General features: G+C 44.7%; 1 protein-coding gene across 1 annotated transcript in view; it reads left to right on the top strand.

The window, feature by feature from the left end:
* IQCK (IQ motif containing K) overlaps window positions 1-15,884 on the top strand; it is a 97,049-nt gene that overhangs the window by 18,808 nt on the left and 62,357 nt on the right. Inside the window, exons 5-6 of the mRNA XM_077828149.1 lie at window positions 14,711-14,763; window positions 14,907-14,984. Coding sequence (XP_077684275.1) covers window positions 14,711-14,763; window positions 14,907-14,984 — 131 coding nt within the window. The remainder of the gene's footprint in view (window positions 1-14,710; window positions 14,764-14,906; window positions 14,985-15,884) is intronic.

The raw sequence follows: 15,884 nt of genomic DNA, 5'->3' as shown, positions 1-15,884 counted from the left end.
CATATGCAGTGAGGTCTTGTGTGTGTGACCAAACATGAGGCCCACTGAAAATGTGGTTACAATTCACTTGTTATCACAATGTACAGTAATTGTCTGGCTATGCTGGAAAAAGGACGGGGAGCTACTGGATGTGGTTTAATTAGGCTGAAACTTTATTCCTAAAAGTCTGGGGATACTCAGCAGATAAAATTGTACAGGACAGGTAATTACATAATCATTTACAAATACCCCAGGGACTGCTGTGAGCCCTCCTGCTTTTCCATCCTGGTCCCCAGCCAATGCACTGCTGGGTCCTCACTATTCCCCAAATGATGTTTAAGGAGGATTACAAAGGGGTGGGGATTGACTCCCTGCCATATCAGTCACAGGAGCCCTAAACCCACCCTGTTTCCTCTTCTTTAAAGAATACCTCTAAATCTTTTCCACATCCATTTTATCTGATCACCGTAGCCACTCCCAATGGAGTACCTGCACATCTGCCATAAGGAGACACCAGCATTTAGCTTGGCTGTCTTCTCCCCCTCTCCCTCCCCCTGCCCCATACCCAGATGGGTTCCCAGACATCTGGTGCTCTCTTTAACATTGGCCAAAAATGTATATGCTCCCAAGTCAGATAGGTGGACCCCATTCTGCCTGAATAACTCTGATGCTATGTGTATGCTATGTCCAGATGAAAAATTAGCAACCCCCCTAGGCTACTTGTGAATTTAGCCACCTCCCTGTTCGCATATATCCTAGCCTTCTGGACCCATGGGACCTTCACCGTTCTCTACCACACCCTTCATAGCAACATGCCTGACCACATAATTTTTACTCAGGGGGAAAAAGTTCCAGGATCTGCCCCAAGTCCCTCTTAGCTCTGACCATTAAATCTACCGTTATACACATTCCCAAACCATTTCCCCTAAGATGAAGCACAATCATATCTGATGTCTGCTCCCGGGCCACCATGGTGTACAGAAGGGGCATCAGCTGGTCCCATAACATGTCCCTTATGCCATGCCAGCTCAGGACTGCTTCACCCCCAAGCACTCCCGGGTTTACAATGGCTCCAGTGGCTCCATGGAGCCAGGCCCATGCTCAGAAGGGGCCCTGGCCTGCTCCACTTGCATTGCGCCCTGAGACCCCTCTGGCTCCCCTCACCCACCACTTGCTCCTCGTGGCCTGCCCGCCTGCTGCGTCCTCGGCACCACCCCCTGCTCCTCTCTGCCCCTTGGCCGAACCCCAGTGCACCTCCGGCTCCGGGCAGTCTTTGCTTCCCACCACCTGTGGGGCCCCACCTGTCTCCCCAGAGCTGAGCTGCCTGGGAATGGTGCAGAAGCCTGGCCCATCTCAGCGGGGGGGGGGGGGGAAGGGAACAGTGTAGGGAGCTTGCCTGGGTCTTGAGGGAGCCCGGCCGGGGCAGTCCCTGGCCTGGCTGATCGCACCACTCCTGAGGGACCAGAGCGATTCCCCGGCCTGGCACCAGCTCTGGCTGCACTGCCGGTTCAGCCTGGCAGACACAGTTGCCTCCCAAAAAGGCCAGTGAGTGCGGATGGGAGGCAGGGTGTGGCGGAGTGGGTTTATTGCGGGGGCACTGGGCATAGTGGGGCTGGGGGGGCTCTGGCCATAGGGAGTCAGGAGGATGTTGGGTGGGGGGGCTTTGTCGCACGGCATGGGCCTGCCCCCCAAGGGGAAGGGGCATGCTGGCAGCACAGGGCTGGCAGGCCACTGTGTGTGTCTGGCAACTTCCAGTTTGCAAATAGTGTCCTTGCACTGGGCTAGGCAGAGCTAGGCTGCCCCTGCTATGCCAGGCCCCATTGCCCCTGGCTGGCTCCTCTCTCTGGGGACTGACCTCCCCACCCCATGCTCCATCGCCTCCATGAGGGCCCACAAATAAGTTTGGCACTGGACCCACAAAAGGTTAATCCAGCCCTGCCCCCAAGGACCAGCTGTGAATCTCCAGGCAACCTGGAAGTCCACCTATGTGCCCAGTAAACAATACTATGCCACAGATCCACATGGTCTGCTGGCCCATCTGCAAGTGCAAACAAAAAGGAAAATTAACACTGATTCCCTACCACCAGTGGAGGTCTCATATACATATGGTATGCTTCAGACTGCCAATGCTGAATTGCCCCATTCCCCAGAACGAGCTGGGCTGCTGCTGCTGTTGCTGCCCCAATCCTGACTGAGTGGGAACCAAATTCATGTGCTGGAAATCACAGCCCCTCATCAGTCCCTGTCTTAAAACTGTAACAAACTGGTATGCTGTGTGGGGACTCTCATTACTGTGAATAAAGAGAGTCCTATCCCTCCCTGGTCTTATTGCCATGTGTGCCCTCACAGCACCCACAGGGCAGATCCCAGGCTTGCCCCCTTTCTGGGAAATAATGAACTCTCTCATACCTCCTTGATCCATCTTTGACCTCCTCAAGGTTAATATCACCTCTCCGAATGTATATCCATCAATTCCAAATCCCTTCCAGAAGTATCCCTGCAGGACTCAGGCACTAGCTTGCTGATCCTAAAAGATCCAAAAAAACCCCAAAAACACTACCAGGAATGCAGCGCTGAACAAGGCCACCTCTTGTCCACAATGACATATGGAATCCACACCACATCCCTGAACATATTAACAGTGCTTGGACAACGTGGATCCTTCCAAGGGCTGGTGCTTCGAGACCGCCCCACTAGAAACCTCTGGACTAAAAACCTGCTACAAGGATCTGGGTCGCCATTCAGCCTACTGACAAACATAAGGCCCAATAGGTGAGTGGAGATGTTTCATGATTCAATTGCCAGGTTGCTAACAACACGATGTACTGTAGCACCAGGTCCTCTATAAATGGTCATATTGTTGGCCAGCCCTCTAACTCCTGAAATTGCACAAAATCATTACAATGTTTCTCATAGCTCCAAAATGTTCATGGAGCTACCGATCTCTGTGCTACTCTGAAAGCCATCATATTCCAAGGTTCCCCAGTGGCATCCATTTGGGTTCCTTGCTGGCTCTAGTTCCAGCTTCTGAAATCTGTCCATCTGAAAATGAGACAATGCATCTGCTACATCTTTATCAACCCCGGCCCATGTTTGGAAAAGAAAGATGTTAAAGCTTAAACATTGTACAACAATAGCTCTCACCAGCCTCATAACTCTGTGTGATCTAGAGGACTGGTGATTGATAACGTGTACCACCACCTTGCTGTCACACGGGAAACACATCCTTTTATTAGCAAGCTCCATTCCCCAAACGATCACTGCATCAAAATTGGAAAAAGTTCCAGGAACGTTATATCCTGCAATATCCCTTTTGGAATCCAGGTGGAGGGCCATTTCTAAAATACCTCAAAACCTGTACTTCCTGAAGCATCTGAGTGGATCTTTAAATCAGCCTTGAGTATCCAGTCCTATCTCTAGAATTACACGCCATTAAAATGGCTCAGAAACTTTCTCCATACCCCCCAAATCCTCCTTCATTTCTTTAGTTACCCTTATAATATGGTGAGGTCTAGATATGCCTGCAGTGGGATCTGCAAGCTGGAAACCAAATGCCCGCCCCCGGGCTACCACTCAGCAAGCAAAGTTAAGATGTCCAATAATAAATTTGCAGCTCATAGGGGTGTAACTTTCTTGGCCACTCTAGCCTTGCTAATTAAGCCCAATACTTCCTGAAGCTTATCCTGAAGGAGTCAGAATATACCCGCCAGTGTATCTTGCTCTGTGTCCCCAGATAGCTCAACATAGTAGAAAGTCTCTCCATTTTATCCTCCACCAGTTGTACCCTCATTTTTTTAGACAGAGCCTGAAAGGCATCCATCAGGCTTACACACTTATCTGAATTCACCTTGCCCATGAACAAAACATTATCTAAATAATGCACTACCTGCTGCAAACCAGCTTCCTGCACCACTGCCCAATGTAGCATTGTACTAAATTTCTCAAATGCAGAACAGAATATTGCACATCCCACAGACGTAGCTTTATCAAAATAAAACTCGTCTTCGAAAGAGAAACCCAAAACGTTAATGTCAGAAGGATGAACTGGCAGCCGTCAAAAAGCAGACTTGAGATCACTCTTGGCCATTACCATCCCTGGGCTACAAGGCCTACTCATGTTCACAGCCTCATCAGTGGAGGAACAGTGAACAAGGATGGGTCTAGTCCATCATTAACTGAGCTACTCCGTGGGTATGACAGGTGGAGAATTAAGCAATACTTTCCCAGAGCCTTTTTAGGAATCAAGCCTAGGGGAGAAACCTGCAAGTTCTATATAGGTAGGTGTTTAAATGTCCTGCTACCCTCTTCTTCAATTTCAGGAGTAATCTTTTTCTTTATAATATGACCCCTTTCCACTAAGGACTAGTTTTTGGACATTACATGACTTCTTTCCCCTCTAAATCCTGAAGTAAACACATCCCACAAATATGCCCCAGCTGTCTTGTTAGGGAAATCCCAAAGGAGAACCCTTAACACCTCAAGCTTAACAAGAGATAGTGCCCTTGTCCAGCCCCCATTTTCAGCTTACCCCCCCCCACCTGTTGTTGCACCTTGGCTCTCAAATCTTGCACCCAAGGGTCTGCAGGTGGCACCTGACTTAGCCCCCATTTTGTTTCCATACTGTGGCCTTCCCTGACTGCTGTGGCAGTTGTGGGCTGCATGGGCCCCAAAGTACATTTTGCAAGCATGCCTAAATTTGCAGATGCTCCGAAAACATCCGCTTTCATTAAATGCCTAGCAAATGTCATTACAAGCCTTGGGCATCCAGTGGACTTGTTATGGAACAAACAGGCCACTGTCAGTGTGAAAATCAGGCCCACATGGTGTCATCCTCTTTAACCACAGCATATGTTGCAGTGTGTGCCACTGAATCCCTGTTTGTGTTGCAGCCCTCAGTCTAAACTGTTCGTCATAGTTAAACCAAGCCATGCTCCTAAACATATTATATGCCCACCTGATTATATTCATATATTTGAATAATACTGGGCTTCTGTCTGGGTAAGCCTCTGCAATAATGCCTGCATATATTAAGAAGGTGGCTTCCCCAATTTTCCTATGTTCTAGCCATTCTTGGCCATGTCATGGCCCTGCTTGCTCTGCCCTGGCTTACTGTGTCAGCACCTCCCTGTGCAACAATGATAATATGTTTATATATTCAGCTCTCAAAATGTTATCTTTAGTAGTACCAAGCAGGTGAACTCCTATTGGGTGAGCCACCCCAGCATAACCATACTCACAGCTGACCATTGGGGCACTCTTAGTGCCCTATTGCCCGCAGTCAGCAGTTCTGTCTCTCAAATTCACATTCCCTGTCAGTGGGTGAGTTGTAGGGTGCTCAACAACCTCCGTCTCCCTGCTAAGGGTTTCCACCCGTTGGTGAGGGTCCTGCCCTGCCTGACTATTGTCTGTCCCCCAAAGTTGAGCCCATGTTGGGTGTCCAGTACTGTCACATCCAGACCCCCTCCCCCACCCATGGAAGCTCCCAGCTGCTGTAATAACTGAAGGTTAGCTTGTTACAGTTGTGTAATGCCATTAGTCTCTGTAGATGGTGTGTATAACTCAGACATTCCCGACACAATTCCTAGGACATCAGCTCCCTCCCATAACCTACTGGCTTGTTCTGTTACCCCACTAGTTTTGATGTCTCCTGCCCTCTAGGGAGAGGGGGGAAGTGACCACCTTCCCCTTCCCCATTTAGGTCCTCCATGTGGATAATTGTGCAAGTTCCCTGAATCCCCAGTGAGGTCCCCGCTACTGTTACACATTGCTGCATTGGAGGGAAGGGAATCACTTTCACACTCTGCTCCTGCAACCTCCTTCTGGGGTTGATTACACTCACCCCTGCCAGCCACGTTGCTCCCCTGTCCTGCAATCAGTTTGTTCAAATGTCCTGGCTCTGGGCGACCCTCTAGACACTGTAAGCCTTGTAGTGCAATCTGTTGTCAAGAGTCAAGGAGAATGAGGATGGAGTGCTGGTTCTCAGCTTTGGTTAAGACAAGGTCATTAGAGAGTTTGGCAATAGTGGTTTGACAAAGTGGAGTGCAAGGGGTGAAGGCAGCACTAGAGAGAGTCTAGGATGGAACTGAAGCAGAACTCCAGACAGAGATTATAAACCGTTCGTTCAATGGGTTTAGAGACAGCAAGGAGATGGGGTAGTAGCTGGAGGGGCAAGTGGGGTCAAGGATGATTTTTTTTTTTTTTTTTAAGTGGGAGAGACTAACACATGCTTGTATTGTAACGGGAAAGAGCCAGAGGATAGTGAAAGGTGAAGGAGAAGGGTAAGGGAAGGATGAGGATTGGTTTGAGAGAGATCAGGATATGGGATGGAAGGGGATCACTGGGGCAAGTGGTGGCATTAGAGGAAAGTAAATGAGAAACTTCTGCATCGGTGACAAGGGAGGAGAGAGTTGTAGGGCAGAAAGGGGGAAGGAGAAAGGGAAAGTCATGTTGTATTTTGTCAGTTTTCTCTTGAAAGAAATTGGCGAGATCCAGTGCAGAGAGAGAAGTAGATACAGGAGTTTAAAATTGGCTGTTGCACTATAAAGTCCAAATAAATAATACGAAATTCAACAGCGTTAGTATTAAGAATAACCAACTGCTGTCTGTAGTCTCAGACTTCAAGCTGATATGAATATAAAAATAGGGTGCAAAAAACTACATTTTTAGATTAGAGATGAAAGAGAACATCATGTCACCCAGTGTCTCGCCCTGCTGAAGCAGGATTTTTCCCTATGGTATGTTTTTTCATGCTTTGTCCACTCTGCTTTCTATTGTTGTCAGTAGAGGGACTTTTTCACCTCTTCTCACTTGAGAATTGAGTGATGCATTCATTTTTCAGAATAAAAATTTAACGAAATTTAAACATTTTTCTTACATTATTCTGACATTCCTTTCAGGTTATATACAAATAGCCACAGAAAAGGGAGGTTGCGGCTGGGCTCATGACAAAATATATTACATTAAAAAAGTACAGTATATACAGGAAAGTGAATGGAATTGTGGTCACGATTAATTCATCTAGACATTAGCAATATTTTTGTACTTAACACATAACATATAATTATGTGGCTAAAGAATGGAAAATGATTCCTGTGTATAAATAGTTTATAAACACATCAGCAGGTTAACAATACACAATGTGCAGACGTTTCCTGTGTTTGTCCTGAACAGCATAGGAGGAATGTGCCAAGAGCAGGTCAATTTATGTCACTTTTTTCCTTCTAAAGCCAGGCTGCTGTACAACCACAAATTTCACCGACTAACACTGATAACAGTTGCATAGCACAGTGGTTTTCAAACTTTTTTTCTGGGGACCCAGTAGAAGAAAATGGTTGATGCCCGCAACGCAACGGAGTTGAAGATGAGGGGTTTGGGGTGTTGGAGGGGCTCAGGGCTGGGGCAAAGGGTTGGCTTGCGGGGGTGAGGGCTGTGGGGTGGGGCTGGGAATGAGGGTTTCAGGGAATGGGAAGGGGCTCTGGGCTGGGGCAGGGGTTTGGGGTGTGGGAAGGGGTCAGGGCTCTGGACTGGGGCTGGGGATGAGGGGTTTGGGGTGTAGGAGGGGCTCTGGGTTTGGGGGGCCTCAGGGCTGGGGCAGGGGGTTGGGGTGTGGGAGAGGGTTAAGGCTCTGGGCTGGGGATGAGGGGTTTGGGGTGCAGGAAGGGGTTCCAGGTTTGGGGGTACTCAGGGCTGGGGCAGGAGATTGGGGTGTGGGAGGGGTCAGGGTCTGGGCTGGGGCCAGGGATGAGGGGTTTGGGGTGCAGGGTTTCCAGGTTTGGGGGTGCTCAGGGCTGGGGCAGGGGATTGGGGCTCAGTGTTGAGGTGCAGACTTGCATCCAGCAGCTCCCAGCCAGCAGCACCGCCAGGGTGCACCACGGACTGCGCTGTCCCCTGGAAGCGGCCAGCAGCAGGTCTGGCTCCTAGGAGGAGGTGCACAAGTGGCTCTGTGCGACTCTCGCCCTCAGGCACCATGCCCCCAGTTCCCATTGGCTGGTTACCAGCCAATGGGAGTGCAGAGCCAGTGCTTGGGGTGGGAGCAGCACGTGGAGGCCCGTGGCCCCTTTGCCTAGAAGCCAGACCCACTGCTGGCCGCTTCCAGGGCACAGCACAGTGTTGGAAAAGGTAGGCACTGGCCTGCCTTAGCTGGGCAGCACCGTCTATGGGACTTCTGACATCCCGGTCGGCGGTGCTGACCAGAGCAAGGTGACCCAGAGCCTTACATGCCACGGCCCAGTAGTAGTTGCAACCCACAGTTGGAAAACACTGGCATAGCGTAAAAAAACCTCATAAAAGGCCAAATTCATCCCTAGTATAACTCCACTAACTTTAATAGAGATACACCAATGATGATTTGGCTGATTGTTTTCAATGGTGACTGCACCACTGTTTTGATTAGTTACTCTTATATTATTCATTGCAGAGGAAAGAGTAAATTACTTAAAACAGAGTGAAGGCTAGATAATTAATGCCTTCCTGTCAAAGAAATATAGATTTTACTTTCTAAAGCACTTCACTGTATGGTGGATCCATTAAACAGTGTCTAGTTTAATACTATGACTTAGAAAAACCATAGTATAAAGAGATCGGGCCAAAGTCTGCCAGTTGGTTTTAGGTATAATCAAGGTCAGGACTTGGCCCTCTAGTTCAGATGTTAATTCTTGATAACCTAACAGAAAGCTCTCTTGTGAAGGAGCTGGTCTTTTAGAGCTCAGAACTACAGGGTGTTCTGATGTTCTAGGAACAGCGTCTGGTATTGTCATGGCAAGCCCAGGAAAATTCCTCTGGGAGACTTCTTTGTTTCTGCACATCCAGATGCTGGAATGGAAATTAGCTGTATGTGAACCCTGAGAATTTTGCTGTGAAGCAGCTCTGGGCTGATAACGTTTTACAATTATGCTTTTCCCCTCACCTGTTTTCTAAAATATTATTCAAACTTTTCTCTGTCCCAGGGCCATATATGTATGTCAGCATATATGCTTTTTATACTCTGATTCCTGTGTCAGGTAAAGACCATGGCATGGGCCACATCACACCTTCCTACGGGAGGGAAAGACTTACCAGGAAAACTTATGTGGAATTTCCAAGGTATCATCCCTTTCACTTGCAGCTCTAGCTTTTAACCTCAGATCTGTGGCTACTTAGCCATATGGATGCCCTGAGTCTTTCACTTTGGAGAACTAGCCCTTCACTGCTGCTCCTGATCCCCTCTCCTCCTATTGGAACATTCCACTGGTCCCCAGTTCATGTCTGTGCACTAATCCCCTACCCTTTAGGAGAAGCATATGATGTACAACAGCTTTTTCTCCATCTGTCCACACCCTCTAACTCCTGTGGCAGCTCAGTTGCATCATATTCGTGCAGAGGAAAGGAATCCATGGATTTAGGATAAAGGGATAATATGGCAAGTAGGCTCCATTCTTTCAACTATAAAATCTTCAGATACAGATCTGTTGTATTTTCCCAAGCAGAAGGCAGAAGCACCTTCTTTTGGTTCACTTAAAACTAGACTTGAAAAAGCAACAAACTCTGGAGCCTCCTGGCTCTGCATCCCTGGATTGGGAGGATTCTGAAAGAACACTTTCTTCTTTTTGCTGAGAACCCTTTCTTTGTTTAGGGTTAGGGTGGAGCTTAGCTGGAGATTCTCTTTTTCTGCTGGCATGCTGAGTAGCTTTTCCAAGGTGGGGAAGCTGTCTGCCTAGTTTCCTTTGAATGGAGGTAAGCCCTTTCCTTCTTGACTGTGTATGATGTCTTAGTGTGGGTTATTTACACATCATAGATTTCACCTACTCCCCTCTCCCAAAGACCCCAAGCCCCTGAGTGCACCAAGCAAAAGCTATACCTTCCCCCTCCCCCAACACACGCACATCCGTTTGCAGGACAGAAATGGCATAATGTGGCACCACCCTTGTTCTCTTGCATCTTGAAAGACTTCAGGTAGCAAGGACAGATACCACTTCATGCACCAGACATATAGGAATTTCAGAGGGACAGGGTCTGTGACCAGTGTGAAGTGGTTCCCTAAGACATAGTGGAGGGCCTCAATCAGCTTAACAGATAAGCGCTCCTCCTTAGTTGAAGAGTAGGCTTTACCTCAAGGAAACAGCTTTTTACGTTGATAGGGCACTGAGTGCCTCTGTCCCTCAGAGTCTTCTGAAACTCCCGCTGGGTACTGCAGATCTTTACCACACCTAATGCAGGCCAGTGCCTAATTCACACCATCAGGCTCTAGGTCTGTGCTTTAAAAGCAAATATGACCCACCATCCATGAACATTCATTTATGCTTTAGACTACAGGTGCTCTGTTTTATAATTATTGTTTAGGGTGCCTAGAATCAATGATTCAGGTGAAAAACACGGTATCATTATAACTATAAAATTACCTCTATTTAAAGATGTTTTTCTAATTCATAAAATTTACCTATTACCACCTGTAAGTTCATCTACATAAATTATAAGATTGCATAAATTGAAGCAATATACCAACACAATACTAACTGGGGAACGCAAAATGCCCCCTCTGCAAAAGAAAATGTAAAGCCCATCTCTAGCATCCCTTAGACAAAAATGAGGTCAGTTTTGAAGGTAAGCAAACTCAAGCTTTCTCAGATCAACAGGGCCTCAAATTCCAGAACTGAGAACTGCCCAACTGAGAACACCCAGTCTGCAGACCTTGGACATTCAGGTTTCTGAACTTTTAGAAAGAGCACCTCTGCTTCTCTCAACTGTTAGGATGAAGCACAGAGAGACAATCTCTAGGAAAATGAGGATCCCAATTAAAACCCATGCTTTGAATTTCACTTGGAAACATACACTGTGCAGCATTGTGTAGCGTAAGTAAACAGCCACACTCTGCACACATCTTTAAGGCTAGCCCCAGGCAGAGCACTCTACAAAATCCTGTCTGTTGGTGACAAAGGCTTGGATAACTTTGAGGCGGTCTGCATTCAACAGTAAACGTCACCACCTCTTTGCCAAGCAAAAATTAAAAATAGTGCTCTTGACAACTTCTGTTCCCTCTGAATCCAAGAGCTCCCCAGGATGCCAAGCCAGCTGAAAGGTGGACTAATTCAACAGGCAGCCTTCATTGGCAAAGTTCCTAGTAGTCCTGGGATGGACTTTAAAAGCTGTCCTACACTTGATCAATAGTACACCATTGCTTCTATGACGTTTACAAGGTAAGGTTAAGGGGCTGCACACTCAAATCCCTCTGCCCTAAAAGATTTACAGTCCTGGCCCTTTAAAATTCTCCCTGTGTTGTAAAGGAATGTCTAGGGAAACCAACCTGTCAATTTTCTTGGTCACAAGCAAAGAATAACTTAGATTGTAACCTCTTTGGGGCAGGGGCTATTTTTTGTTCTGTGTTTGTATGATGCCTAGCACAATAGGGACCTAGTCCATGACTAGCGTGATAATGCTGATGATAACATTACTGATTAGAGGAGGAAGTCATGACATTAGCTGTCTGCAGCAATTTGCTGTTTTGAGGGCAGAGAAAGAGAAGGGGGGAGCTCACAGAAGGTGTCTTTTCAGAAATAGCTGCAAATGCGTTAGGAACTGCAAGTGCGTTAGTCCTTTTTCCTATGTCCAGTGCATCTGTCTGCTGCTCCCAAGGCTTGGCACGGAATCCTGCCAGTTGGTCCTGAATGCTACATTTGGCCCCGAATCATTAATTCTGCCCTATGTTCTCAGTTCCAGCTATGAAATCCTAATGCTGGCTGCTGCTTGTAATCTTGGTTCTTGAATCATTCCTGCTTCTTCTACAGCTAGGTTCTTATTCCTGTCTAGTGGTGCACTTAGGGCCAAATTGCTGTACATTTCTAGACCATGGGAGTTTTGCGGTTGACTTCAGCTAGATCATTATTTGATCCTTAGACCTTAATCTTGCTTTACGTCTGGTTCTGTGTCCTTCACCCTAGCTGTGTTTCACTTGATCTCTAGCTCCAAATGTTGCTCTTGATCCTGTGCATTTAGTTTGGGAGGTTGCACCGCACATAGGGCTTTATCCTTGAATGTTAGTAATGTACAATGTATTTGTGGAACCGGGATGTTCAAGTGAAGGTCACACAAAGTTTCCACCTCTCTCTCTCTCTCTCTCTCTGGACCACCCTATGGATAATACTTTTAGCTGAGCAATGGCACAATACTTTGACTGTTCTGTGTGTGCCTGGGTATGCACAACACGTCCACGCTGGCACCAAACAAAAGAGCAACAACATTTCTTCCATTTTTTTTTTTTCTCTTCTTCAGAAGTGATTCAGTCTCTCAGCGTGCCCCTTACATATCAGGTTGCTTGCCCATTTTAATAGTAGCTCTGGCAGCACTTGCTAACTGTATGGAATGAAACTTCAAAACTAAATAGTGCTGTAAATACGATTAGAAACAATGCTGTGAAAAGAAAAGAAATGTTGTCATTATGCAGCTTATTTATGGCTAGCTAATTTAAATGATTTTCAGAGCATTTACTTCAGATGCCTTCTTTCATTTCCCCACAGTTATATTTTAGTGTTCTCATTAATACTGACTTTTAGAAAGATACAATGTGTCTGAATTGAATAGTAATGTATAATTTAAGAGAAAATAAACTTTCATTTTACTATTGTGTATGGCAACAACAGAACAGCTTGTTTATTAGTGTCTAGTGCAAGTGCAGTAGAGCCAGCCAGTATCTTGAGTAGAAAAGTGGCATGTGAATTGCATAATATTTGCTTGCATTAAACATATCAAAGCAAAAGTTTCAATTATGTATCCTTTTTATAAGTACAAAAGTCACCTTTGTGCATGCATATCAGGTTTGGTATGATCTTTAATGTTGCCAACCAATCTAAAATTATCCTGGCCTAAAAACATTTTTAATGGAGTCACCCAGGTCCCTGGATTTCAGATTATACTAATGTTTGTTTTTCTAATGCTACATTGAATGTCCAAATATATGCAATTTTGGTTGGTTGTTTTTTTTTTTAACATTACTACAAAAGTTAAAAGGGTAACTTCCAGTAATGTCAACCCCAAGTATTCAAAAGTCATACATAAGTCAGGCCCCCAGAAATCATAAGATTGGCTGAAAAATTGAGTTTTTCAAACTCAAAAAAATGTTGAGTTCTTTTTATTTACCTTCTGTTTTAATTTTAAGCACTTAAGATTCAGCATTTTCAAGCTTTTCCCCTCTCCCAACTGTAAGGGCTAGAAACTTACTTATTTGTTAAATGAAAGTTGTGATTCTCACATGATCACTTGTCTCCAGGAGTTGGGGCTTCTAAGAAAAGCACCAACTCTTGCGAGACTCAAAAAAACCATGAAAGTTGGCAAATCCTATTTCAATGGTACTTTACCTGAGGGACTGAACTTATAGGACCAGAGTGTCCCTGGCCATAGTGCTGTTGCTTCTTTCTCCAGACACCACAGACAAGGGCTAGAGATATTCACAGTCTCTATGCTGCTCCTGTTTTCCTATGGATGCACAAATTTCCCCAAAGTGGGGTATGGTCCTGCTCCCCTTCACACCTGCCTGCCTACTGAATTGGTCAGGTGCACTGGGGCAAGAAGCTTGCCTCCCTCATCTCCATTGGATTGGGGCAGTTTCACACTATCTTCTATGTAAAGCTCTCGTTCAGTGCTATTATCTTGTCCATAATAGGGGCCCAATTAAAAAAAAAAAGAGAGAGACTGGAGTCTTGTGTATCCACTGGTAAGGTTTTGTATGGAAAAGATTGTTTTCTATACACAACAGCCAACATTACTTTATGTATCAGATTACCCTTATTTTAGATTAAGGAAAACAACAAAAAAGCGTGGACTAGATCATGGGATGTTTTGGTTGTCCTCAACTTTTACTGATTTCAATGGAAATTGAGGGTGCTCAGTATATTGCAGGAACAGGCTCATGTGGCTGAATGCTGCCATCAGATACATAAATGCAGCTCCTTGTGTCCTCTGTTGAATTGTGCTTGATTATACTGTGCTGAATTTGGCCTCTTTATTTTAAGTCAAGGCCATGAATTCTGCCAGGTATACTTGCCAGCTTGTTTCTTGGGACCTAGCACATTCTGCTTACTATTCTTCCTGTCTTCCCTTGTCTCAACAATGTCAGATTACAGCAAGCACGTTGAAGTTTATAATATATGTATCTTGTCTCCTGTTATAAGTGAATGGTAAAGCATTTTGTTACAGAATTGTGTAGTGTGTTTCTGAATCTATTCTTTGTGTGTGTTGCAGTCATTTGAACACTTTGATGTGCCATGTTAATCAAAAGTGAGAAAGTATTTATGTCAAAGTGAAATTCTTTGAGGATGAAAAATATGTCATAAGTAGGTTAAGGAGACATTGTAAGTCTGAGATAACACCTTTGAACACAATGTATAGTAATATACAGTTTCTTACATCAAATCCATTAATTCCTTTAGTTGAAAAGACACCATTTGGAAAGAATGATATTGGGAAGGAATTTGTTATAACTGCAGTGAAACAAGCATCAAAATCCTAGTGTAAATGTCAAAATGGACATATTTCCTTTACTCATCTTTAGACTTGGCTTGAAAAGTGGTTCCACAAATGACATTTCTACAGCTTTGGCTAAACCACAGATGCTTGGCAGTTGCAAAATTAAAATAGACACAGTAATGTACTGTATATTTTGTTTAACAATGGCAATCAGCTTAGCTGCAGTTCCTCAGCACTAGTTAAAATGTGTGACCAGTCAAAAGGTAATAGTTTCAAATTCTTTATCTTCTATCTTTAGAGAAAAAGGACCAAATTTATCTCCTGTGATTTTCTGACTGAGTGGTTATACAAGTAAGTTAATTCTGTTTCTAAATATTAACTTTGTCCAATGATTCAGCAACATAAATTTATAAGTAGAATAACAACAATTGAGATGAATGTTGTTGTTTTCCTGTTAACTGTATTTTAAAAAATATATATGATATAATTATCAGCCAGAATCCAAAGAGGAAAGATGAGCCATTCACAGAATTCTTCTCCATCCCTTTTGTGAAGGACTGGCTAAAGGACCAGTAAGTATTATGCAATATTCAAACAGTATTTTTTTTCTTTTTTCTCATCTTCCCCCTAATTTCCCTCCTCCCCAAATAACAGAGCTTAAATGTGTTAAAATTGTCCCCCTTGAAGTGTCCTTCACTATTCTTGCATAACAAAGGGTCTTTGTGGTGCTTGTTAATTTGGTAGTTATAAGATATTTTGTGCCAGGATCATTTGCACAGAAAGTGTTGTGGGAGTGCTAAACATTTCATTATTCTAAAGTGCAGGGAATTTCAAATTGCCTGATGGTATTATGAAAATCCTTATACTAATGAACAAATAACCCTGGTTTTAAATATTGCTTGCTAATGCTATGATTAGGAACCTCTTTGAGGTTTAGAAATTTGTTCCTCCATACTGTGACCAGCTTGTTTAAAAATCCCTGTAGTAACACTTGGCATCGAGATGCATTTCTTCTGCATATTATTCATGATTTTGTATCTAAGAGATGACACTTTCTGTTTCTGGAGTAAAGTGTTAATTGTCTCCCTCTACAGCTTTCCCTATTACTCCTCCAATACAGGGCTGTATCATAGTTTTGGAGGAATCTTTTTCTTCTTGGTTGCATGATTTGTCCAGCAATGCAGCTGTTGCTTGAGAAAAGAATGGGGGAGTGGGGAGGGGAAATAACAGCCCACAATGAAGGAGTAAGAAAATGTTATGGCCCAGATTTTCAAGAGAATTCCCTTTTAAGCACCTTTAATGATGTGGCCAGATATGTTGCCAGTGGAAGCTTTTGGGTGCTGAGGACTTTTTTGAAAATCTGTCCATTTCATTAAGATGCCAAAATGAGAGCTGAGCTTTCTTGAAAATCTTGCTATAGGGTTCCACTTGGAAAAACCTAAAACTCTGAGTCACTGCCTCAGAGAGAGAAT

The sequence above is a fragment of the Eretmochelys imbricata genome, chromosome 10 (genome assembly GCF_965152235.1).
Source record: "Eretmochelys imbricata isolate rEreImb1 chromosome 10, rEreImb1.hap1, whole genome shotgun sequence".
Classification (NCBI taxonomy): domain Eukaryota; kingdom Metazoa; phylum Chordata; order Testudines; family Cheloniidae; genus Eretmochelys; species Eretmochelys imbricata.
Note: the sequence above shows the minus strand (reverse complement) of the source record. Positions and strands in the feature narration are given on the sequence as shown.